This window comes from Salvia splendens, chromosome 6 (genome assembly GCF_004379255.2).
Source record: "Salvia splendens isolate huo1 chromosome 6, SspV2, whole genome shotgun sequence".
NCBI classification, from domain to species: Eukaryota; Viridiplantae; Streptophyta; class Magnoliopsida; order Lamiales; family Lamiaceae; genus Salvia; species Salvia splendens.
In genome coordinates, this window is record NC_056037.1 from 4,491,933 (window position 1) to 4,517,360 (window position 25,428).

Genomic DNA, 25,428 nt, shown 5'->3' on the forward strand with positions numbered 1-25,428 from the left:
TTTAATCACAATTTTCCCCTATAAATACCCCCCATCATCTTCATTTCTACTCACCACATTCTTGTGTTAATAAGAATTTCTCTCTCAATCTCAATTTCTCTATTCTCCATCCCCATTCTCTCAAGTTGTTTACGTTATTTGCGCTCATAATTTACTCACGTTGTTCACGTTATCATATTCACACAATCACACTACTCTCTACTCTCCACTTTGAATTTCCATAAATATCATGTCTTCATCTCGTCGTGGCGGTGATCGGGGAAAGGGACATCGCTTGTAATTTGCGCTCATAATTTTAAAGTTGTAATTTGTATCAATAAAATTGCATTTGAACATCGCTTTATTCTAATTTTATTTATGCAAATATATCTACATATTTTACTTGAATTACAAATTTAAAATGCAAAAAAAAAAAAACCGCCGAACCGGATGAACCGGCCCGAAACCGGGCAAACCTAGGCGGTTCCGCGGTTCACGGTTCCGGAACCGGAACCGCCGATCCTTGGCCGGGCCGGTTCTGGTTCCACTTATTTTCGAACCGGAACCGGCGGTTCCGAACCGTGAACCGCCGGTTCCTGAACCGTGGTGACGTCTACCTAGCGCTAGGCGATATACGGGCGCTCGACGATGCGCTCGGCGCCATTGTAGGGTCCGGATCGCCGAGCGCATCGTCCAGCAGATTTTTTATTTTTTATTTTTTAATGTTTTTTTTTATGAAACTCATTCTTGATTGTTTTCTCTTTTATAGAGACATCCTTGAATGTTTTATGTTCCACTTTCGATGTGGGACAAACTCATTCTTGGTTGTTTCTCTTTTATAGAGATATCCTTGAATGTTTTATGTTCCCATTTTGATGTTGGACAAAATCATTCTTGGTTGTTTCTCTTTTTATAGAGATATCCTTGAATGTTTTATGTTCCACTTTCGATGTGGGACAAACTCATTAATGAGGATGTTGTAATGTTATTTTAATTTTAATGAAGTGTTTTTTTTAATTAATGTACTTTTTTAATTTTTAATATTATTATTGAATTTTTCCGTATCTGTGTCGTAAATTTAATTTCGTATTTTGTGTTATTGTCAATTATTATTTGTTTTATATAATTAGGAGTGATGTGGCTAGGTTATTGCTGAGCTATTTGTTTGTCCTGATGATATGACAGGAGAATTTTTAGTGCTAATGATGTGGCAGGAGGAGTTTGTGGCCGGACGGAAACCATTGTGGATGCTCTAAGGATGAGACTTGAACACAAGTATTGAAAAAGTAGAAAGCAACAAACAAAAATAGCAGAAATCTCTTACTAAAAATTACAGTGGATCATTAATTTGTTCTGATATTAATAGTAGATAGCACCATAGAAATTTCAGATATTGAGTTTCCTATCTCATCCAGCAACTAACCAAATCCCATACTACCACAACTTGAAACTGGCCTAAACAAATTAGGAAACTATAACGTGATCTGCTAGACTCATCTGCCTAAACGAATTACTACATGCCAACAGTTTGGTTACGATAGAAATTTATTAAATACATATTCTACACATGTTGGCAAAGATCGTCTGGTAGGAGAGTATTTTCTTTGAAGCTCTTGGTCAACCATATTGCAGTTTCTCTTGGAGACACTTTTCCCGGTCCAAATGGCCCTAACAACACCCCAAGTTCCTCAATTCTCGCTTCTTGAAATAACCTTGCACTGAACTCGAGCAAGCCTTCCAGTGCTTCAGCTCGTTGCCTGTAAGACGACATGTCAATTCTGCGGGGCCGTTGATCTGAGGATGTTCGGCTTGAGGCACCAGCTGTGGCATTTTGATCTGAAGACTCACTCCCATCTTGCTTATCCTTGTGTAATGTAGAGCAAACTCCTTGCCAGTTATTGAAGCTCAATCCATCCGATTTATCCGGGAACTCAATGGTATATCTATCTTTCATAATAGAACGGTCACCTTGTGGGGATCTGGAGGAACCCTGTGCGGAGGTTAATGAGCTTCTGCGGATAGGGAAGGACTCCTCATAGGACCCTAAAGGAAGTTCAAACATTTTATCGATTCGAGGGGAATTGACAGAAACATCCGGAGACTTGATGCTGTCAATGTTTCCAAGAGGTCCAAGACTGGGCATATGACGATATTTATGGGCCGAGTCTTTATGTGGCAATGGAAGAGAGGCTCTACGAGTAGTTGAAACAGGTCTCTTAACCACGCTTTTCGATGCTTGAAGCTGAAAATAGCATTTTTTTTTCAGTTACGCTGAGCACCAAGAGAGAAATCCATAGAACATCATCTACTAATAATGTTAGGTCAAGTTAGGAGAGAAAAACAATTGATTTTTTAACAAAAATATACAAGTTCAAGCATATGAGAGTTATAGTATTATGCAATAATATTATCTCTTAAACAGTTCGCTACATAGACCCAGTGAGTAAGACTGCATGGCAAAATAAAGATACTATGAATGTAATGGTAATTATTATGTGATTTAAAGAGAGTTGCTTCTGGGAGCAAAATAAAAGTACGTAAGCTTAAAAAGTAGTATCTGAACAAATTATCATGATAGAAGAAACCAGAAATGTACGAAGCAGATAAGTTTTGTATGATCGTACCAGTTTATGGTTCTTTGAAAGCTGTGGTGTTCTTTTTGAAGCACTTGAAGCTTTTGTGTCTGTATCTTTCTGGACTTTTGAGATTTTTGAAGTAATAGTTTTTGTAATGACAGTCCTTTCATGCGTGCTTCCTGAAAATAATTCTTTTGTTCTAGGATGCATATTGGAAGGATTAGTTGTTCCAGTTATCCTAGTGAAAGAATCATAACTTTGCTCAGCTCCAGATACACTAGGATTTAAAGTCCTGTCATTTCCACACGACGATCGTCTGTCTCTATATGCTGGAGGTTGAACATGGGAAGGCTCTGAAAATCTAATTGTCCTAGTGATGCCCTTTTCTGTTTCCGCGCATTGACTTGGAAAACTGGTGCGTCTGGGTGAATTGAGCTTCAGGTGAACATTGAGTACATACGGTTGAAGATGTTGGTGCCTGAGAAGTTCTGCAGCCTGCCAAAATAACTATCCTATATTAGTAGACTAAATAGAAAAGATAGTATATTACTACTATTTTGTAGATGATATGCATACGAAATGAGGGGCATAATACATTCTTTCTTTAACATAAGTTTAAAGTTATTAAATATATTTGATTTCTAGTGTTATAGAAATAGTCCATGAAACCAAAAGGATTAATGGGGGCATATCTTGCCATTGCAGTTGGACACAATATTAACCCGCCTGCAGTGGTTAAGATTTATAACGACACATCTAGAGAAGAGAACTTAAACATTGGTTAAGATTTACGATTACAGCAAGTTACTTTGGCCGCTCATCACCTTGCCTTCCTCGATAGAAGGTCATAGTAGAAGTAGATAACTAGATATAATGCTGTTATTAACGGCTATTTGGATGTATGAACATTTAGTTTGTAAATCAACAAACTAAAATAGCTACTTATGCCATAAACTGGACTGAAAACAATGAGTGCACAAACTAAAATAGCTACTTATGCGGTAAACTGGACTGAAAACAATGAGTGCATTCCAAATGGCTTACACTAGGACGAAGTTCTGGATTTTTCCTCAGCATGCTTTTCACCAGACCTCGTCTGCAATGCAAGAAGTAGCATACTAAAGTTAGGCTAAAAAGAGTTGTAGAATTTTTTTCAGAAAAAACCAATGATAATAGTAGCATCATATAGCAAGATTGTGAAATCTTTTATCTCTCTGTTATTCTAATAAAAGAGAAAGTGCTGCATCTTTTTGCGAGTGGAGAAAGAGAGAAGGACGGACTGGCAGACACGAGAATACATTTAAGAAAAAGCAAGAGGAACTCACAATGCACCAGAGTATTTGGCCGGCAGTGGAGCAACTACAGACTTGTTTATTTTGTTGATGAGAGCTTGCATATCCTGTCCAAAAATGTGGAGAAAAAGATTTCAAAGAACTTTTCAGCTTTACCGACCAAAAATGAACACCAATCATACTATTAAGGTAAGACAAAAATAAAAAAACAAACAAAGTCATGGTGAACCTAATGGCTTGTTTCTAGCAACAATCTAACAAGATAATCAGCTAATGATTAACCGGCCTTAATGATAATGGTCTAATAAATGGATAACACTCTCATACATAAGCAAGAAGCAGCAATTCACACTTAAGCAGGCAATCAGCTGATTTCTTGTGTGAGAAATAAGACTTCAGGCTGCAGCGTCACAGGGTTAATGCTCTTCAGTAGTTAGGTTCATGGTCAACCTCAAAATAGCAAACATAAATACATAGTATCATTGGAATTCTAGCAGAATAATTTACTCCTACGGCCAGTCATTATATTACCACTACCAATGAGCATAATTCACAAATTAGTGGAGATGAAAAACATGTGTAGCAGAAATGTTAAAAGTTTTGAAACACTAAACCTAGCAGCAACTAGACATTTTCATCGTTGAAAAAATATAGGGCTTATGCACAGAGATCATTCAGAGATAAAATTACCAAACAATCATGTTCAGGTCTCAATATCATTGGCAGTGTACAAAGAATTGTGATAAGATTAGGTCTGCAGCAACTTACAAATGCCTTGAATGCAGGTTTAAGGGATGTCATCTCATACATGCAGCATCCTGGAAGATATTACATACCAGGTTCAATCAGTTTGAAACGGACTTATTAAAAATAGGCTTACTAATCCAGTGTATTGTATTTTCTTTATAATGACAGCATGAAGCAATAAATATTTAGCTTACCAAGTGACCATACATCTGATTTGGAGCCATATGGTATATCTGCAAGCAGCTCGGGGCACATATAACTGGGAGTACCAACAATCTGAGGAAACGATGTATGAACAATCAATGTGTTGCTAGAACAATAATATGACTGAAAAAAAAGACATTCTGAAATGTTTACCGAGGAAGCAAGCTCATCTGAACTCAACATTTTGGCAAGTCCAAAGTCACCTGGAATAAGTATGCAGTTTAGAAATTGCTTTCAAATTCCAATAACAATAAATTAAAAGATGATATCTTACCTAGGCGAATATCTTGATCTTTTGTTAAAAATATGTTCGAGCACTGCAGAAATTGTGCGAACATTAAAACTAAAATTTCATAGGTTTTTATAAACATGTATCGTATCTATCAAGAAGGAGGTCTGACACAACTTACCTTGACATCACGATGAAGGATATGGTTCATGTGTAAGTACTCCAGTGCTATGAGTAGTTGGACAAGCCATGCACAGAGCTTCTGCGGAAATTTAAAGCAATGAAAGAAAGTTATCTAAACATGCAGTAATGACCGGCTAGGGGAAGCGGGAATAAAGAAGCATAAGAAAAAATAAACTAAACTACAAGAGAATTTACCTCTTCAGGAAGATGGACACCATTAGCCTTTTTTATGGCTTCTGCCCTACAAATAAGAAATTGAAAGCAAGGTTAAAAAATTTTCTGTGTTCCCTTTTCACCTCTACAAGAGCAAATTAAATGTGAAAAAATGCTTACATATCTCCACCTTCACAGTAACCTATGACAATGCAGACATAGCAACCCTGAGATAAGCAACACACATTTTTAGCTTTGACTGATTGCAGAGACTGGCTGAGATGCATATACAGAACAGATGGCAGATACTGACAGTACATTTCTAAATATGGATTACCTACAATGCTAACTTTTCTTTTTATGCTTCTCTGGTGAATGACACCAATTTAGTTTCTATAACAACAATCAACGGTCAACAGAAGATCTGATAACTTGCCAACTAGAAATCAGTGGAAGGGAACTACTAGAGATTTTCCCACAATAGAGATGGAAAAGGTTGGTTATTGAATTGTACACCCCTTGTGTTCAGTTGGCCATCAATCAGCAAGCTTATAATTCTAGGTATTTTCAGTAGTTTGGAGTCCTAAACCATTTTAGGTTGCTAGAAACCTGATTACGAAGTCTTAAAGTTGCATTAGCCTTATTTCATTTCTAGTTTGACCCACTTCAGTATAGGAATTTATGGAGCAAAAACCACTAGGCAGCTAAAGGTAGAAAAGTTATTTTAACAGTCCTGCTTGTCAGCCATCAAATAAATTCACATCGCAAAGTCGATCAAGATGCGTTGGCATCACTTTATTACCTTCTCCACCCATGAATCTTTGTACTCCACTATAAATGGATTTTGCATGCTTGATATAAGTGCCATCTGCATAGTAACAGAAAGCTACTTTGTTTAATAAAGAGAGTATTCAAAACATCTAGTTCCATCTGAGAGAGAGAGAGAGAGAGAGAGACAGAAAGACTTATAGTTCTAGCCTTCTAGGCCTAAGGATTGAAAAACTTTCTTTAAGAGAAAAGAACAGGAAAGTTAATTTTATGAAGGAAGGATTGACCTCCTGATGTGCAGATCGCCGTGTCCTGTTGGTTTGGCGGGCAAGACGAATCTTCTTTAACACATACCTTAATATCCAAGACAAGATAATGAATCAAAAAATGGTTAGAAAGAAACAAATTTATAAAAAGTCTCCCAGTCATGAATCATGATGCACACATGAAAAGGACAGGAACAAATATGATGCAGGCATCTATATTTAGTGCTCACTTCTTCTTTTCCTGCTTATGCCTCACAAGAAGTGCAGAACCAAAAGCACCCTTGCCGATCTGTTCCAGTATTTCATACTTGTCCATCATATATGAAGTTACTTCTTCTACTAGGCCACCAAGGCAAAACCTAATCTCCTGTCACACTGAGCAACAACAAAAAAAAACGTTGATGTATATGTAGTAACTTTTTTTGTTCAATCTGCAGAAGAACTGGAACATAAATTACAGGTCAAGAAAAAAGACACCAATAGATAGTGAAGCAGGTATGATACATGTTACCCAACCATAGACCCCAATAGCATTATATATGTGTCGAAGAACGATAACATTTAATTCATTCGAAAATTGAGAGATGCGAGCATCAATTCTGAGTGAGAAATTTCTGCAAATTTGAATATGGAAACATGAGTAAGTAAAAAAAAGCGGTTGCTAAACATGAAATAAAGGCATTGATTTCATTGATTCGAATTACAAATGAACAGGAAAATGTATCATGATATAAGCCTTGATTTACGCAAATTTCAACCATCACATTCAAGCTCAGTAAGAAAAGGCCGAACTAAATCGCAAAGTAGAGTCTTAAATAAACAGTTTAACAGCAAAAACAAAAGAAGGAAAGTTAGATTCGGTTTGCATTTGACGGTCAATTTCAACAGATTCATTCATAGATTTCACATAAAGAAGCAGCCAAAAAGCAAAAGCGCGAACAGAAACTACAATTAGTAGAAAAGGAACAAACTAAAGGAGAAGCGATTCACCTGAAATGTGTAGTTCTTCGGATCACGAACTGCTGCTAATTTGAAGACAGAGAAAGAGCAATGCAGGAAGCTTGAATTATACTAACATCCAGCAACAGTAAAAACGACGGATACGCGCAGGAATTAAGAAGCTGAGTTCATTCTTCCTTCCTCCATCACAGATTCAGAGTGCAGCACCACTGTTTACTTATTTCTGCTGCCAACAACACACCATTGTAGAGAGAGAATATAATATTATCAAAAGCGACAAGTTTAATAGAAGCAGACAAAATGCATTGAGTGATTACTTTAGATTATTTTTAGGAACTGTAAATTTAAGTATAATCAATCGAATTAAGATATCCAGACAACATGTGACTTTTTGGTGGTGGAAATTTCCACATCACACAATTATTTCAACAAAAAATATTAAAAAGTATTGCGATAACTCATTGTTCGTATAATGAACAATGTGACAATATGTAAAATTCAGTTCGACGTATATATTCACTATATTTTGTTATTTATTTAATTATTTTTTCACTATATTTTCTCAACAATGTGACAATATGTGATGCAACAACATGTTATCCACACCCTTATATTATTAACTAAAAAGTGCCGCTAAAAAAATGAATTCATACCAAATTAGTTTAATACGTTGTCTCTATCGCTAAACAAGTTTGATTAAAGTAGTTTTCAACAAAATGACCGAATAACGTGATATGCATGACAATAGTAAAATAATATGATAATGAATGGTAATTTTGTACTACTACACTAACAAAAATATCTAACAATTAGATTCACAAAAACTAATAAATGAAGATATCAGTGTAAAATACTCTGTAACTTCTTTCGATCTTTTAATAAGCAAAAGAGATAATAAAGAATAACTAAATTGGATCAATGTTTAGAAAAAAAGAAAATAGATCAATGTTTGCCCACATAGAATGCGATTATGACTGGTTCGGTTGTTAAAATTGTACTTATAATATTAAATTTAATAAATGTGATTATGATTGATTCCCCACATAGAATACGATTATGACGGATCAGTAGTTTAATAAATGTGATTATGAGTGATTTAGTTCGATGTTAAATTGATATATTATGGCCTATATTACGTATTCCACCAAGAGGTGGTATATATAATACATATCAAAATTTTGCATTTTAAAGATATTTGAGTTTTAGAATAAAAAGATACTACTCCATTATAGTAGCATACTTATATTATAATTTATACACTCTTACTCAACTAATTCATAATGCAGTACTATAGTTTAATTTGTATGGACGAATATTTTTAAAGTTTGAGGAAAAAGATCTCACCAAACAAGACGCACTGGTCATGATTAATTAGTGATTGCTAATGATCAAAGTATCTGTATTATTTGCTAGGGTTTATTGTAATAATTGAATTAAAAGTGCTAGGTTTTTTAATACTAGTATCTTTATATATACATGGCCAGAGAAAATAAAGATGGCGTCACATGTTTCATCAAATTGTGCAGCTAAATCAATAGTTTTATTAAAATTATTCACAACTCTAGATTGAAAATTTATGTAGATGAGGAGAAAAGTCTGTCACTCTAGGATATGGTTGTATATAGATGACGAGAAAAGGCCAGTGGGTACCACAGATGTTTGAAGCTTTTACAGTTGGAAATAAGTAGTTGGATTTTATTTTTTATTTCATTTTTTTGGAACTAAGTAGCTGGATTTATTTGAGGAGAGTTAGTTCGGACCCACCGACAATGATAAAATAGTATACTAGTCTTGTAGAGCTAAGCCTAATTTAAGTTATAGTAGTACTAATTTTTAGTTAATCTGATTAATATTTTCTTTTAAATTTTACAAATTAAATCATAATTTTGGTACATTCCGTACAATTTACAATTATTCCATATAGTAACTAATTTTTTAGTAGTTATGTGACACTTATTTAATAAGCTGACTTTATATTTGACCAATGTGGATAAAATCATGTCCTTACCTTTCAGGTTGAGGTGAGTTGCGAATTGTAATCGTCGATTCGACTTCTACGTCGTATTTATCCTAGTTGTACATATTGTATGATATGCGAGTTAAATTATCTTTAACTCGTATTACTCTTTAGGTTCGTCTTGTTTTCCACGAACCACCAAATAAATAAGTTAATTAATCTACATTAAAATTCCTTTATTGCCCTCAAGCTTTTCACCATTTCAACTTTGATTGAAATATACTTGTGGTATTTTTGTACAATTATAATCCAAACATAAAATATAAACTAATATACCAAATATAGAGTTAAAATATCAAATACCCACTCATAATATCTACTACCAAATATAGAGTTAAATTACCAAACACCCACTCATATTATGTTATTCACACAAATAAAATAATGTATCTTAATTATGAACTAATACAGCAAAAGAAGCTAGGAAATGTATAGTCCTATGACTTATTATTTCATATAGTCTCATAAAATGTAGACAAACCTTTCGGTTATAAAATAATAATGGCTTCCATTTTTTTTAACCCAAAGCCGTCGTCATGAACTCCAACACCGTGGGCCCAAAACCCATAAAATGCGGCCCAATCACGAGGGCGTTTGCGGTTTATCCTCTTATTTGCACCGAAGCCCCTCAGATTCATAATAAATGCATTTTGAGGCTATTGCAGTCAGTCAATGAATATACATAACTTTTTTTTAATTTTAATTCATCGACTAAAGTTTATTTTATGTATTAAATACTTATCTCTAATATAATAGATCTTATTTTTTTTAATTAATATTTAGTCAATTTTTTTTATAATTGAAGATTAATTTTCGTGAATAAGCATGATCTTTCTAAAAAACTTAATTACTTCTACTACTGAACTCTAAAAGTTTCTTTAAAATTATCAACCGTTTCTCCTCCCTCCATAGTCCATACATACAGAAGCTTATTTTATTGTAGAAACTCATTTGTATTATTTATTAAGTCCATAACTGTAAATGGTCCAGTTAGCTTTTATTGGCATAAAATAAATGATGTTATGACTATCATAGAATATATCGGAAAATATGATAACTAGTGATAGACCCGGTTGACCAGATTCAGATTTCATCCCTATTATATACGTGTATGCACATTTACATAATTATATAAGTTTATTTTTCTCTCTTTCCAATTTTTTGCGAAAAAATAATAACATTATGTACTTTCAGAATCTCAGATTATTGATATTGATCTTGATTTACTATGAATGGGCTGTAGCATAAAAATCTCATACTGAAAATGAATAATGTGTCTGGTCCATAAATCATTTTATTAATTTTGAAACATGTTACAATTGGTCGCTAAATAATTAAATAAAGGTTATGGGAAGTAAATAACGAGTAGTAGTAGTAATTTGTTTTTAAAATAGGTAAACCAATAGAATTTTAAAAGCGTTTTGTTATATCTGATATTTTGGCATTGGATGAGTAGTTATTATTTTGAATTTATGAAAGATGAGTAGTGAAGTCTAATCTCAATAACTCTCTGTTTATACGGAGTACTTTTACCGATCGAATGTTTTTCGAAAAGACAGATTATCATGGTAATTAAATAAACAAACTAATTTTGGATTTTGGATTTTGGATTTGATTATTTGATGAATACTCAAGTAGCTAAAATGTCACAGCATCAAATCTTTGGTATATCATTTTTTTGGTGAACCTGGACAAAGACCGACCGACTAAGATTGCGTGGTTTGTGATTAGCATTCATTTAGCTAATTGGATTAGCTTATCTTGATATTATTTGAGATTGAATATTTTATGTTTACGAGACTAATTAATCCTCTCCACCTAACCAATCAACATTTAATTAAAATTTTCTCGTATACATATTTTTTATTATAAGAGAATTAATTCTGGCAAACAGGTTTAAGCTTGTTGGATTTGTTTTACCGTAATACTCCATAAAAAAGAAAATTTCGATGCCTTCGAACGAGAATATATCTCTCAAGTCTTAATACAGCCTCCAAATTGTTTAATATTGGGCCTATATAATAGGCCCATTAGTTTTTTGCTGATATTAATACTATATTTCAATTTTTCGGCCTGTTGCAATGGAAATCCATGATTTTCATATTGTGTTATTTACTAATATTGGTAAAAATAATTAATTAGTAATGTAGCTAATAAATATGGAAGTTCACATTTCCCAACTTCTTTATCGATCTAACATTTGAGTGTCCAGCCAACATGGATGGAATTGGCATGTTGGTTCCAGCAAAAATAGAAAAAGTGATTGAGCAAATTAACTTTCCCACGTCACAAAAATGACATTTTTGGTCTCGTTAATCTTAACTTTATAGTATATCCCAAACTTGAAAATCCCCATCCTTCAGGAAATATGAATAGATGAATGTTGGGTGATAGATTGATAGTCCTCACAAAAATATTAACTTAAAATATAGAAAAAGAAAGTTAGATATGAAAATTGTGAGAATTAATTTGATGGTCATGAGATAGATATTTGAAAGAAAAGTGCTGAGTTTATATAATTTTTGGTTTAATTTCAAGAGTAACGTTGCCATTTGGGACCTTAATTCATCGGGAAATGTCTAACACTTTACTGTAAGTCGCCTCAAATCGTATTTAATTTTCATTGATTCGACCATGCAACCACTATTATATTACTTTACAAATTTCTTGAAAAGTAGGCATGAAAACATAACATATTACGTTACCATCACAAGAAGTCTTTTTCATGTGAGTTCGGTCTTTTCCGACATTATAAGTCTATTAATTTAATTTCTTGAATTGATAGTACAACGATTCTAATTTATTAAGAATGTTAATCGGTGCTTGCATAGATTAAGTAAGTACAAATTTGGTTGTAATTTAGTATGTTGACCTAACATCAAGAAACCAAGTTGGGGGAATCTTTCGGTTGTCAACTTGTATATAGCGATTATGATGTTGATGCAAGAGTTCTTTCATGGGGAATACAAGAAATATACAAAAAAAAGTTGTCAAATGTACGAGGAGAGAATAAATATCTAACCTTTTTTTTTGTAGTATTAAATATGGAGGAGTGATCTAACTATTTTTAAGTACATAACTAGAGAATAAATTTCAGCCATACATTTTGTTACTCTAAATTAATCCTATGGGTTAAACAAACTTTCAGATTTTTATGAAAAAACACTTGTCCAAGGGCATTTTGGGAGTTTAATATCTCAACATGAATTCATGAATAACATATAATCATCATCGTGGACCCAATCTAACCAAATTCATGCGCAAATCTGAACCAAATTTAGCTTAGGATTTCTTCCAAAAATATGAGATTCCCAATCGAATTCGTTCACGATAATCAAGCATGAATTACTGTGATTTCTGAACCAAATTCATGCGCGATTTCTCAAATCTGAACCAAATTCAGTTTCCTCATCCAATTCGTTCACGATTGATCAGCTACGTTTTATTCAGCGCGAATTCGTTCAGGATCGATCAGCGTGATTTGATTCTGATTGAATTCATCACAATTGATCAAATTCGCTCACGATTGATCAACGTAATTTGATTCATTCTTCACGTTCATTCCTTCATCGCGACGTCTGGACCTTATCACATGGATTCAATTCCGATACATTCATCGGAGGATTATTTCGATTCTGATTCCTCTTCATCGGGAGAGGATGGAGAAACTGAATCTAAAGGTAATTATCAATTATTATCAATTAAGTGTTGTTGCTAAGCATGATTAGATTGTGTATGATGTGAAAAGACGTTAGAGTGAAGTATATGTGACGAACAGTGAAGTAAATATGCTCAATATGCGTTGTAGTATAATAAATATGCTTTTTAGTGAGTAAATATGTACTATCGTGTATTAATTATACTTTATAGTGAAGTAAATATTGTTTGTAATGAAGTATATTGAGCATATAGTGAACTATTATATGCTTACAATGAAGTATATTATGCATTTAGTGAACTATTATATGCTCACAGTAAAGTATATTCTTCTTATAGTGCTCTGTTTTTTTCATTACAGTGAAGTAAAAACATGCTTAGAGTGATGTATTCCATGGTTAGAGTGAAGTGTCTGTGATCCTTGCATATAGTGATCTATTTTTTTCATCAGAGTGAAGTAAAAACATGCTTAGAGTGATGTATTCCATGGTTAGAGTGAAGTGTTTGTGATCCTTGCTTATAGTGATCTATTTTTTCATATCAGTGAAGTAAAAACATGCTTAAAGTGATGTATTCCATGGTTAGAGTGAAGTGTCTGTGATCCTTGCTTATAGTGATCTGTTTTTTTCATCACAGTATAGTGAAGTATATTGAGCATATAGTGAACTATTATATGCTTACAGTGAAGTATATTATGCATTTAGTGAACTATTATATGCTCACAGTGAAGTATATTCTTCTTACAGTGGTTTACGTACCAAAATGCCCCAATGATTTGAAACCAAAAATTGGACAAAGTTTCATGACCCTTGATCGTGCATTGGACTTCAACAACAATTATGCTCGATATGTTGGGTTTGACACCCGTAAAGAGGGATCGAAAAAGAAAAAAGATGTCATTACTTGGATTTACGTGGTATGTAGCCGAGAAGGTACAAAGCAAAGAAAGAGTGAACAATATGAGGTGAAACGCAAGCGTTCTTCTATTAAGTGCTTTTGTAATACTAAAGTGTCTTGGAAGTTTTTTATGGGTGTTGGTTATGTTATACAAAGTTTCGTTGAAGAACATAATCGCGAGATGGTTGAGGAACGCCATAAGCGTTTTATGAAGTTGAACCGCGATTTGGATTTAGTCCATCAGAAATTCATCCTTGATTGCGCTAATGCAAACATTGGTCCAACTTTAAGTTTTAGCTTACTTAAGGAAGTGCTTGGTGGATTAGATTATGTAGGGTGTACTGTTTTAGAAGTGCCCAACTACAGACGTGACCTTAGAGCATACGTGGAAGGAGCTGATGCGCAAATGCTATTAAATGAGAAGTGCAGGAAGAAAGAACTTTGTGGTGCATTTACATATGAATTTGAGGTCAACTCAAAAGATAGACTGACACATTTGTTTTGGTGTGATCCTACTGCCAAGAGAAACTATCATTTGTATGGTGATATTGTTTCTTTTGATACGACATACTCAACAAATAGGTATGTGCACACTAATTACTATTTTCACTTTAGTGAAGTATATTGAACATATAGTAATGTATATTGTTCATATAGTGAACTAGTATATGATTAAAGTGATGTATATTTCTGCATGCTTATAGTGAATTGTTTTTCATTTCAGTGAAGTATATTGAGCAATTAGTGAACTACAATATGCTTACAGTGAAGTGTATTGAGCATGCCTTATGTACTGTTTTTTCTTCATTTCAGTGAAGTATATTGAACATATAGTGATGTGTGTATTACATTGATGCATATTTATGTATGCTTATAGTGTATTGTTTTTTCATTTATTGAACATTCAGTGAAGTATGCTGAGCATGCCTTATAGTGTACTATTTTTATTCATTTAATGAAGTATATTGAGCATTTAGTGAACTTAGTATATGCTTACAAAACTCAAAAAAGTAAAAAAAAAAATATTACTCCCTCCGTCCCCTAATAGGAGTCGCTCTTTGACCGGGCACGAGTTTTAAGAAATGTAGAGAAAAGTTGGTTGAAAAAGTTAGTGGAATGTGGGACCCACATTTTTATATTGGTTTTATAATAAAATGTGAGTGAAGTGAGTTAGTGGAATGTGGGGCCTACTACCATTTATGGTAAAAATGAAAAGTGACTCTTAATGAGGGACAACCCAAAATGGAAATTAGCGACTCTTATTCGGGGACGGAGGGAGTATGAATTAGAACACAACATCATACAAACTGTTTTTAGTTCACTCTGAATCAAATGTCAAGTGTTAAAACACAACAAACCATTCAAATTGTTTACAATATCCATGGTTTCTGTTCCAACTCTTCAACTTATGTCTTTCTTTCCCAAGTTAATCTCAGGCAACATTGATGTGACTTAAGTCACTAATTTGCACTTTTCATCATGGGCTTCCATCATTTTTTCCATGAGATCAATGTATTCTGGATCTTCTTCTTGATCCTCTTCCATAGCTTGTGTCATGTTGTCAATTGGATTTGACACAGCTTGGTCTCCTTGATCAACCTCCATACCCACCATCTTTAGTGCATTTATGGCTGCAACTTTGAAGCAATTGACATCATTGCTACTTGCCGGAGCATCCTTCATATACTTCATCATTTTTGTAATAGCAGTTGCAGCCTCCCTTATTGAATTTTTGATTTCATCAGATGAAGGAGCTTCATCAGTTGAAGGGGCTTCTTCACTTGAAGGAGCTTCGGCTATGGCAGAGTATTTCCAGTGGAAGGAGCTTCGGCTATTGGCAGAGTATTTCCAGTGGTAGTGGAAGGGACAAAGAAGTGACAGTGATTGAATCCTTGTTGACGTATAAAGCTTCAATGGAGACCGAGTCGATAATACTTTCTACGTAGCAAGCCTGCAAAAAGGTTCAATCCAATGATCACATGAAAAAATAGATCACTAATAAAATGCATCACAAACACTTCACTCTAACAGTAAATTATATCACTATACGCAAGTTTTTACTTCACTGAGATGGGTTAACAGATCACTATAAACATGGATCACAAACACTTCACTCTAACCATGGAATACATCACTCTAAGCATGTTTTTACTTCACTGATATGAAAAAATAGATCACTATAAGCAAGGATCACAGACACTTCACTCTAACCATGGAATACATCACTCTAAGCATGTTTTTACTTCACTGATATGAAAAAATAGATCACTATAAGTAAGGATCACAGACACCTCACTCTAACCATGGAATACATCACTCTAAGCATGTTTTTTACTTCACTGATATGAAAAAAATAGATCATTATAAGCAAGGATCACAAACACTTCACTCTAACCATGTAATACATCACTCTAAGCATGTTTTTACTTCACTATAAAGGAGTGCTTAAAATAGAAAACTCACCAATAGGAAAGTGATGGGTCCAGTGAATGGGGTGGATTTATTCTTGACTTTCCAGCTATCATGTGATGTGATTAGTACATCCAAAACGTAGTTGCACCAGTTGTACTGCCTCACATTGGAAATGTTGCCAATTTCGTCCAAAATACGTCCAAGACATTTCCCATTTGCAGCTGGTGAGATCAGTACGGAGTCCAACATAATAAGAAAAATTTTCTTAAACCACTCACCACCATCTAGATCAATATCAAGTTGCTCTTGCAAATCAGTTGGGTTTATTGAAAATGTGTCCTTCTTCATAGCCTTTGCAATGGTCTTCATAACATCATTTACGTCATGCTTCTTTTCCCTATTTATCCTCAGCTCTCCTCTTGGCAGTCTCAAGGTAGCATGCACATCCTCCCCAGTGATGTGTAATGGTTGATCATCAATAAGTTTTATTCTGGAGCAGTTGTCTTGATTAAAATTTTCAAGAAGTGAAAATGCCTTTTCGACAGGAATACTTCTGATCTTCAAATGTACAAGCTGCCCAAACCTCATCTCTTCCAGAGCAACTAGTTGTTTCGAGCTCATTTTCTCAATGGCATCAACAAGAATTTTCACCCATATCTTGACAACTAGTTTAGGTCTTCTGATTTTAATATGTTCACCAGACACCATTTTTCTCCTTCCTTTAGCCTGTTTCTTTGTAGTAGGTTGGTCTTCATCATCATTGGTTTGTGACCTCCCACGCTTTGAGGCTGGAAGGCATAATACAAAAAAATTGGTCAAATTCATGAATACACACTTAACATAGTTCAAAATTATACATGAATGACTCTGCCATATACATAATATATTTCACTAAGATACTAAATAATTAAATAACTCACTCTGTGGCTTTTGTTTTTGCGGTCTGTCATGTATATTCTTCTACCTCATTTCAGTAGAAGTTGTAGTAACTTGTTCTCGAGGTCCATCTTCCCGATTCTTTGACCTTATTTCAGTAGAAGCTGCAGTAACTTGTTGTTGAGGTCATCCTCCCGATTCTTTGACCTCTTTTCAGCTGCAGCAGCTTCATTTGTTGAAGCTTTATCACCAATTGGCGTTTGCATTTGTTCTATAGAAATACTTAAACTTAGAAGATTCTTTCTTTTCATATGCATATAGAATCATAAAACTGAAATTATTGCATGAAACCTTTGAGTTTGCTGATGGGTATAAAGTATAAACTGAGCTTTCATTGCTGCCAATGTTTTTATCTGCTGAAATATCAAACATCAATAAAGGCACCATCATGCATCATAATACTTCACTCTAAGCATGTTTTTACTTCACTGATATGAAAAAAATAGATCACTATAAGCAAGGATCACAGACACTTCACTCTGACCATGGAATACATCACTCTAAGCATGTTTTTACTTCACTGATATGAAAAAATAGATCACTATAAGCAAGGATCACAGACACTTCACTCTAACCATGGAATACAACACTCTAAGCATGTTTTTACTTCACTGATATGAAAAAAATAGATCACTATAAGCAAGGATCACAAACACTTCACTCTAACCACGAAATACATCACTCTAAGCATGTTTTTACTTCACTGGTATGAAAAAAATAGATCACTATAAGCAAGGATCACAGAAACTTCACTCTAACCACAGAATACATCACTCTAAGCATGTTTTTACTTCACTGATATGAAAAAAATAGATCACTATAAGCAAGGATCATAGACACTTCACTCTAACCATAGAATACATCACTCTAAGCATGTTTTACTTCACTGTGTTGAAAAAACAGAGCAATATAAGGTAGGAATTACTTACCATTGGAGTCTTTGGTTGCCTTTTTTTCTGTCGATCAAAACCTACATAAAAAAAGAGAAGTAATTAAATGTACATAATAAACTAGTTCAATGGATTAATTTCTTTTTGCCATTTTACACATTAACTTCAATTTATCTAAGAAAAATGTCTAAATCAATCTCCAATTAAACAGAAAAGTCCTAATCAAATCAATATTCAACTTCTCTTACCTCAATTACGTCGTTGCCTATAATTACCTAGTTTTCCTCACTAAAAAACCAGTAATTAGCAGTAATCAACACAAAAATAACAAATCTAAAATTGCAAATTCAGTTATACAGAATCATGACATGTTAGCGACAATTCCAGCGTCGAGTTCTCAAATCTCAGAGTCGTTTCAATTCTTAGAGTCGTTCTCAAACCGACTCCATTTTCGTCCAAATCTCAGAGTCGTTTCAAAATGCGAACACATATATGCGGTTGAAGAAATGTTAATAAAAAATGAGTTTAACTACGGAATGAGAGAAATCGGAATGAGAAATCTAAATCGGTTGAAGAAACCAGTAGAACAACTTACATTTTGAAAAATCTTTCTGATTTGAATCCATCTGTTCGACGACGGAATGAGGCGACGGAATGAAAGAGGTGGATGTTGACAACGACGGAATGAGGCGACGGCGACGAAGGGAGAAATCTGAAATTTCGAGAAGAAGATAAGAGAAGAGGAGCAATGGCGGGAGATGAATTGAGCAAATGAGGGAGTAATTCAAACAATAGCCCTAATTTTATTTGTTAAATGTCCATTATACCCCCGCCTTCTTATAGTGAAGTAAATGTTTAATATAGTGAACTGATTTCTCCTCCAATTTCGAAAATCACTTAGGTTAATATCAGCCCTTGATTTCTGTATCTTGTAGCTGATATTTATTCTCTAGTTATACCTTTAATAGACACTTGCCCTATATCAGTACTCATTAAATATATTCTCTTCGTCAAATTCGACCAAATTTGAAGCCGAAGATGGAGTACTATTTATCGTAGATCGAATTTGAAGCCGAAGATGGAGTACTATTTATCGTAGATACATTATAGAGCTAATTAAACGTTTGGTCTACTACTCTACTTTAAAAACATGTTCTGATAACATGCATAATAGATATTCATGAATTTCTTCCCTATATACCACCAATCCACCGTGTAATATCTATATATATTTATATGTCATGATAACATATGTTAATTTGTATATTAGTGATACTTCTGGTTGTTGCACCTTTGGCCTGAGAGATTTTTTAGACTCCTATAAGGAAACCAGATATATAAATAATGAACAAATTACTCTACATTCTAACTTCCATTCATGAATTATTAACCAAATTTCTTTAACAATTTAGTACTAGTAATATACTGTATTTGACTTATTACAAATTTGGCATCAGAAAAAGTTCTCGGCACCTGAAAATGATCATAAGATCGGTAGTATTTTTACTTATTCTATTTTGTAATCAAGAGTAATTTTGACCAATATCCAACATAAAATAGTTAAATAACCATCTTACTAATTTTGTGGGCATATTTTTTGTTCACCATATATCTATCCATACAGATAGTCATCCACATTGATACTAAAGTATCTTAATTAATTCTAAAATTTAAAATTTATGTGTTTGCTCAATTTTTAACAAGAACAATAGTTCAATTTTCGATGATTATTCTATTAATTAACTTTTCTTAAGTGCAATTAAAATAATTATTATTGTTACTATTATATTGTGTTAATGTTTCTTACTTATCCACTAATGTAAATTTGGAATCATAAATTTATACGTGTACGTTTTGAAAAAATATCAGTATGTATTCATTTTATAAACGTGTAACACATCTAAAATAAACACTACTACTATATGGTAGGTAGTATAGCAGTAGGAAATTTAGGTCCACCAACTCAGATGTATCTAACGTAAATAAATTACTATGTATAATTAGTACTCCCTTAATTCATTCTTATTCATCTTTCATATGTTCAAAATAAATGAGTCATTTTTTTTTCTCGTTTCAATTACCTAACAAATCCCTTAGCAAAGAGTGGAAGGAGTAATTACCAATATCCAAAATTTTGGATATGGGTAATTAAAACTTGTATAGTTCATTATGGTAGGAGAGTACATCATGAATTGAAAATGGCGTTATAGAGAGAGAGACAGCAGCAGCATATTGTATACTCCCTCCGTCCCGCACTACTCGCACCTTTCCTTTTGGGTACGCAGATTAAGGAATGAGTGATAGACAAAGTCAACAATTACGGATGTAGGTATAAATTGTTACTAAAAATGGAAAGAGTGCAAATAACTTGAGACGCTCAGAAAGGAAATAAGTGCAAGTAGTGCGGGACGGAGGGAGTATATAATATAGTGCGTGTGTACTTGTGTAGTAGTAGTAATAAGCTGGTCCCATTGTCTGCATGCATTCACGTGTCGCTGCTGCAAAATTTCCTTTATATTCACACAATCATCGCCATCATCCCTCTCTGCATGTTTTCTCTCGCTTTGGATTCCAAATTATATATCCACACACTCACCATCTTCCCTAACTCCAACACTACCTATTTCCCATTTCATTTTAATTAATTAAATAATTCCCTTCCCACTGCAGTCTGCACCCACCCCCCCCCCCCACGTGTGATCCATCCCCCCAATTGCATCAACACCTTCGCCTGTCCCTTCATTGGACTCTTGTGCCACAAAATGTCTCTCTCTTTAATCTCTCTTCTTCTTTTTTTATTCATATGCATGCCCAGCCCACCTAGCTATTTCATTCACTGCAATACAAGACAAACTTGAGTGATGAATAAGAGAGAAGTTTTCTTCATTTTTGTATTGTTTTAATTAATCTCTCTAAGTTGTATTGAGTTGCTTGCTTTGTGAGAAGAATGTTCGATGGGAGTGAGCAATTCATTGCTTCGTCAAGAGCTTCTTCTTCTTTTCATGGAAATCCTTCCTTCGACCCCTACGCGCCGCCTTTGCACTTGCACAACAACCATAGATCCGCCGATCCGTGGTCCAACGACGAGCTTCTCGCCCTCCTCAAGCTCAGATCCACCACCGAGATTTGGTTCTCCGACTTCACCTGGGAGCACGTTTCAAGGTATGTCATTTTTTTAAAAAAATTTGCAATAAATGAAGGCTAGGGAATAGCATTTTTCAATTTCAGTGCCCATTATTTTGTGTTTAATGACAGGAATATAATGAATTGTGAGTTCTTTTCGGAAAACGATCAAGTTTAGATTTGTTCAAACTTATAATGTTTTTTACCACATAAACATAGTTTTTATTATGTTAGACAACATAGTGCAACTCACATCCACTTCTAATTTCTCGGCTGCCATATTTGATATAATTTCATCAAAAAAATGCAAATTTTATAGTTTTTCCATTTACTTTTTAAAGGTGCGTGATAGACTATAATTCAGCTAAGTTTCATAGTTTTTCCGGCAATTTTTAACAGATCACAATTATTATTCCAAAAAATGCAAATCTCATCTGCTTTGTAGCTAAGTTGCGGGACATGCCATAATTCAACTAAATAATTTTTGTTTTTTTCATGAATCTAGGAAGTTGGGGGAGCTGGGGTACAAGAGGAGTGCAGTGGATTGCAAGGATAAGTTGGAAGAAGTAAGCCGACAATTCAGCAGCAGCAGCAACAAAAACTACAACGACCTCGACGAAATGTACCAAGAAGCTCATCACATCCAAGAAATGGAGGATCAGGATCCGACGGCCAAGAAGCCCCAAGACGTCATAATCAATCCAACCATGAAAAGGAAGAGAAGAGACAAGCTGGACAAATTCAAGGGGTTTTGCGAGGCCGTGGTGAGCAAAATGATGTCCAAACAGGAAGAGCTCCACCGAAAACTCATCGACGACATCGTGACCCGAGACGAGGAGCGGATCGCCCGAGAGGACGCGTGGCGGATCCAGGAAACGAAACGGATCCAAACCGAGATCGAAACCCGAGCCAAGGAGCAGAAATCCGCCGCCGAGAGACAAGCAGTAATCATCCAATTCCTCAAGCAATTCACCACCACTCCCGAAGAAAATCAGACAGGAAAATTCGACACGAACACGAACACGAGTTCCAAAACGAACTCGAACTCGTCTAGCTCGTTGTGCAAGGGCACGCCGCCGCAGACGCCGGTGGTGGCGGGGAGGAGGTGGCCGAGGGAGGAGGTGGTGGCGCTGATAAACCTGAGGTGCGAGACGGGAGGAGGAGGAGAGGGGAGTAACAAGGGGCCGCTGTGGGAGAGAATATCGCAGGGGATGAGGGAGATGGGATACAAGAGGAGTGCGAAGAGGTGTAAGGAGAAATGGGAGAATATAAATAAGTATTTTAGGAAGACCAAGGATAGCAGCAAGAAGAGGTCTGTGAATTCGAGGACTTGTCCGTATTTTCATCAGCTCAGCTGTTTGTACGGCGACGGCACCATTGTTGCCCCTAACGCCGCCGGAGATTAATCAGTAGTTGTGTGAGGGAATGGAACAACTGGTTTTTTATTTGGGCTGCTTTTTCCGGTGAATAAATTTTGTACTCTAGTGCTCTAAGTTTTTTATTTTTTTTTTATTTCGTTACTATGAACTATATATATGTATGTATTATTGGCTGTTTAGTAGTACTAGTAATTTGTAGCTAGCTAAGTATCTTCTTTGATAGACATCTTTTCTTCAAGGAGGCGTGATTTTGGTTTGGGATTAATTCATTGTTAGGTTTTAGCTAGGGTTTGGAGGGAGGGTTAGCCGACATTTTAGAAAGTGAAGGATTCAAATTGCTTAGAGTCCCAGGGAAGGGGGGGTCGATTGTATGACGATCCGAAAACTATACTTATTAAATTAGGCTTTTGGAGTTGTCATCGATCTTATGTTGCTTTAGCTCCACCCTAATCTTTTAGGGTTGGCATGGGGTTCACTCTTTGTCTTTGTGACGATTATGAGTTATGACGTCATTAACTTAGACTAATAAAAACTTCATACCGTTTATTATTGAATAGTTTGAGGAAAGCGTGTATAAGATATATACTACTATGAAATACATTCAACATTATAAAAATGACATTGATTAATTAGTTATGAGTTTAAGATTTCATTTACTTAGGTAGCAAGTGGTACGAAGAAATGTACTAAGTAGGAGTCGAATCGAATGGCATTCCCGATGTTTAGTAGTATGCCATTTGCGATTATTAGTAGGGAATGAACAAGGTAAGAAATGTACATGTACTCCGTATAACTTACTCTATCCGTTACATACTAGTTGAGTTATTTCGTCATTTTGGTACACTCCGTAGTATTGAAGTCATTTTCATTTTTAGTAAAAATCAACACATTTCTTCCCAATTCCTTTACTCTCTCTTATTTTATTATCTTTTCATCCATCTACCTTTTTCATTTCCTAGTTTATTATTCATTTACTTAACTCACTTAACACAAATTTTCATAAATACGAAAAAAATTCAATCCACTACCAGAACAAAGGGGGTAGTTATTAATTAGTTTCTCTTCCATGTTAGTTGAATACGTATGTTTATTTATTTTATTAAAATTCATTATACTATTTTTTAATTGATACCTGTTATTCAATTTTTTAATTAACCAGATTAAGTAAACTATCAAATAATTATTTTTAGATTTTGATAGGAAAATAAATTTTTTACGGAGTAATATACTGGAGTATCTATTTTTTTAGTAAATTACTACTACTTGTTTTAGGATCTATAAACTGATATATACTATTGCGAAAACAATTGTTTTAGGGGTTCATGCACATAATTGTATGTACAAGTATCGTAATTCATTAGTAGCCCTTATCCTCCAAAAAGAAAAAAAAAATCGGCACATATTTATCACACACGTACTTGATAATTAAATTGAAACTTTTTTAAATTTCACCTGATGAGGATCGAGGTCTTACCTTAAATGACAAAGCTAAAGTAGCCAAAGATATGTAACTATTTTCATTTTAGATTTTTAGTGATTAAAACAACTTATAATCTTATAAAAAGTATTGTTGGAGATTTGACATTCGGGATATTATATAATTAAATCAGTACTATTATGTCAGCTTGAGGAAATTCAAACACGAATATGGCTATTTTCTACAAACGAGTAATTTTGAAGTAATGTTAAAAAATTGAAAAATATCTAGTAAATAAATTATTATATTTACCCATTAATAAAGTTGTACTAGTAAGTTTGGATTAGATGATGATATTGAGTGACACCAGTGAGAAAAGTAGGGGCTGTCCGTATAACTGAATTCGATTTTATTATACGTCATTTATTGCCATTTAAGCTCATTCAGTCAATACGTTTCGGCAGTGAATTTGATTTGTTAGATGGAAAATGATTTTGAGACATTATGGCAATGCCATAATGAGGACTATATAGTAATTGAGCATTATATTATTATTTTTATTTGAAATAATATTATGTTTAAATACATTATTACCCTTTACATTAAATTGTTCATTAATATACTTATTTAAGGACATTGCTCTAATTATGCATATTCAATTCTTTTGTTAACATGCAAACCATATATTACGATTGATGACAATTCTTTTTTTTTTCATCTCACCTTTCAATTCATTTATTTAAACACACATATTTAACGTTTTAAAATATTATAATTCCATTGAGTCTATATATTTAGTGTTCATTTATCTATTAATAAAGGAATGATATACTTTAATAGCAAATAAATTATAATGGATTTCTTATCAAATTAGTTGTTATCATTTTTATTTTTTTTAAAAATAGCTACATAAAGTATAAAAAAATTGTTATCTGACTTTAATTAAATGTAAATAATCATATTTATAACATATGGCCAGAAACAATTACATTATAATTAAATTGTAGCAAATTTTAATATTGATAAATTTATTTTTTGTCACTTTTTATTCACAAGAATCTTTATAACATATGAGAGTTTTTTTGCTCAATTCACCATAACATGCTATACATTTAGATATGATATATGATGTAATAATACCAACTGAATTTAAGAATTTGACTTAAAAATAATAAATATTTTTTATTTTCTTTAAATACTTAAAATTTGGAACGTTAAAATCGAAGCTCAATCTAAAAATAATCACACGTTCTTAACTCGTCTCTTTAATATTTTAAATATATGTGGATAATATTTTCTGTTTTTCTTAATAAATTCACAACATGCAACAAATTAAAATTTAA

The 25,428-nt window shown here is 33.9% G+C and overlaps 3 protein-coding genes across 3 annotated transcripts; 2 read left to right on the forward strand and 1 right to left on the reverse strand.

The window, feature by feature from the left end:
- Positions 1-1,315: 1,315 nt before the first annotated feature.
- On the reverse strand, positions 1,316-7,657 carry LOC121806188 (serine/threonine-protein kinase Nek3-like). The gene is made up of 15 exons (XM_042206135.1): positions 7,388-7,657; positions 6,628-6,772; positions 6,419-6,485; positions 6,166-6,231; positions 5,544-5,590; positions 5,406-5,451; positions 5,209-5,289; positions 5,073-5,115; positions 4,952-5,001; positions 4,789-4,870; positions 4,616-4,665; positions 3,881-3,954; positions 3,600-3,651; positions 2,604-3,050; positions 1,316-2,221 (listed from the first exon to the last, which is right to left on the reverse strand). The coding sequence occupies exons 2-15, from the start codon at positions 6,714-6,716 to the stop codon at positions 1,541-1,543; spliced, it is 1,875 nt and encodes a 624-aa protein (XP_042062069.1). The 5' UTR covers positions 6,717-6,772; positions 7,388-7,657; the 3' UTR covers positions 1,316-1,540.
- Positions 7,658-12,966: 5,309 nt separating this feature from the next.
- LOC121807983 (protein FAR1-RELATED SEQUENCE 5-like) lies at positions 12,967-14,665 on the forward strand. The gene is made up of 3 exons (XM_042208318.1): positions 12,967-13,054; positions 13,778-14,510; positions 14,653-14,665. Exons 1-3 carry the CDS (start codon positions 12,967-12,969, stop codon positions 14,663-14,665), a joined length of 834 nt encoding a protein of 277 aa, XP_042064252.1.
- Positions 14,666-20,749: 6,084 nt separating this feature from the next.
- On the forward strand, positions 20,750-22,870 carry LOC121806452 (trihelix transcription factor GTL2-like). The gene is made up of 2 exons (XM_042206496.1): positions 20,750-21,328; positions 21,795-22,870. Exons 1-2 carry the CDS (start codon positions 21,114-21,116, stop codon positions 22,693-22,695), a joined length of 1,116 nt encoding a protein of 371 aa, XP_042062430.1. The 5' UTR covers positions 20,750-21,113; the 3' UTR covers positions 22,696-22,870.
- Positions 22,871-25,428: the final 2,558 nt, after the last annotated feature.

Excerpts from the sequence above, each read along its gene's own strand:
- LOC121806188 (XM_042206135.1), bottom strand. The coding sequence starts at position 6,716 with ATGATGGACAAGTATGAAATACTGGAACAGATCGGCAAGGGTGCTTTT. Across the intron at positions 6,232-6,418 it reads GGCGATCTGCACATCAGGAG|ATGGCACTTATATCAAGCAT; the intron begins GTCAATCCTTCC and ends GTTACTATGCAG. Across the intron at positions 5,002-5,072 it reads AGATCAAGATATTCGCCTAG|GTGACTTTGGACTTGCCAAA; the intron begins GTAAGATATCAT and ends TACTTATTCCAG.
- LOC121807983 (XM_042208318.1), top strand. The coding sequence starts at position 12,967 with ATGGATTCAATTCCGATACATTCATCGGAGGATTATTTCGATTCTGAT. Across the intron at positions 13,055-13,777 it reads TGGAGAAACTGAATCTAAAG|TGGTTTACGTACCAAAATGC; the intron begins GTAATTATCAAT and ends TTCTTCTTACAG.
- LOC121806452 (XM_042206496.1), top strand. The coding sequence starts at position 21,114 with ATGTTCGATGGGAGTGAGCAATTCATTGCTTCGTCAAGAGCTTCTTCT. Across the intron at positions 21,329-21,794 it reads ACCTGGGAGCACGTTTCAAG|GAAGTTGGGGGAGCTGGGGT; the intron begins GTATGTCATTTT and ends TCATGAATCTAG.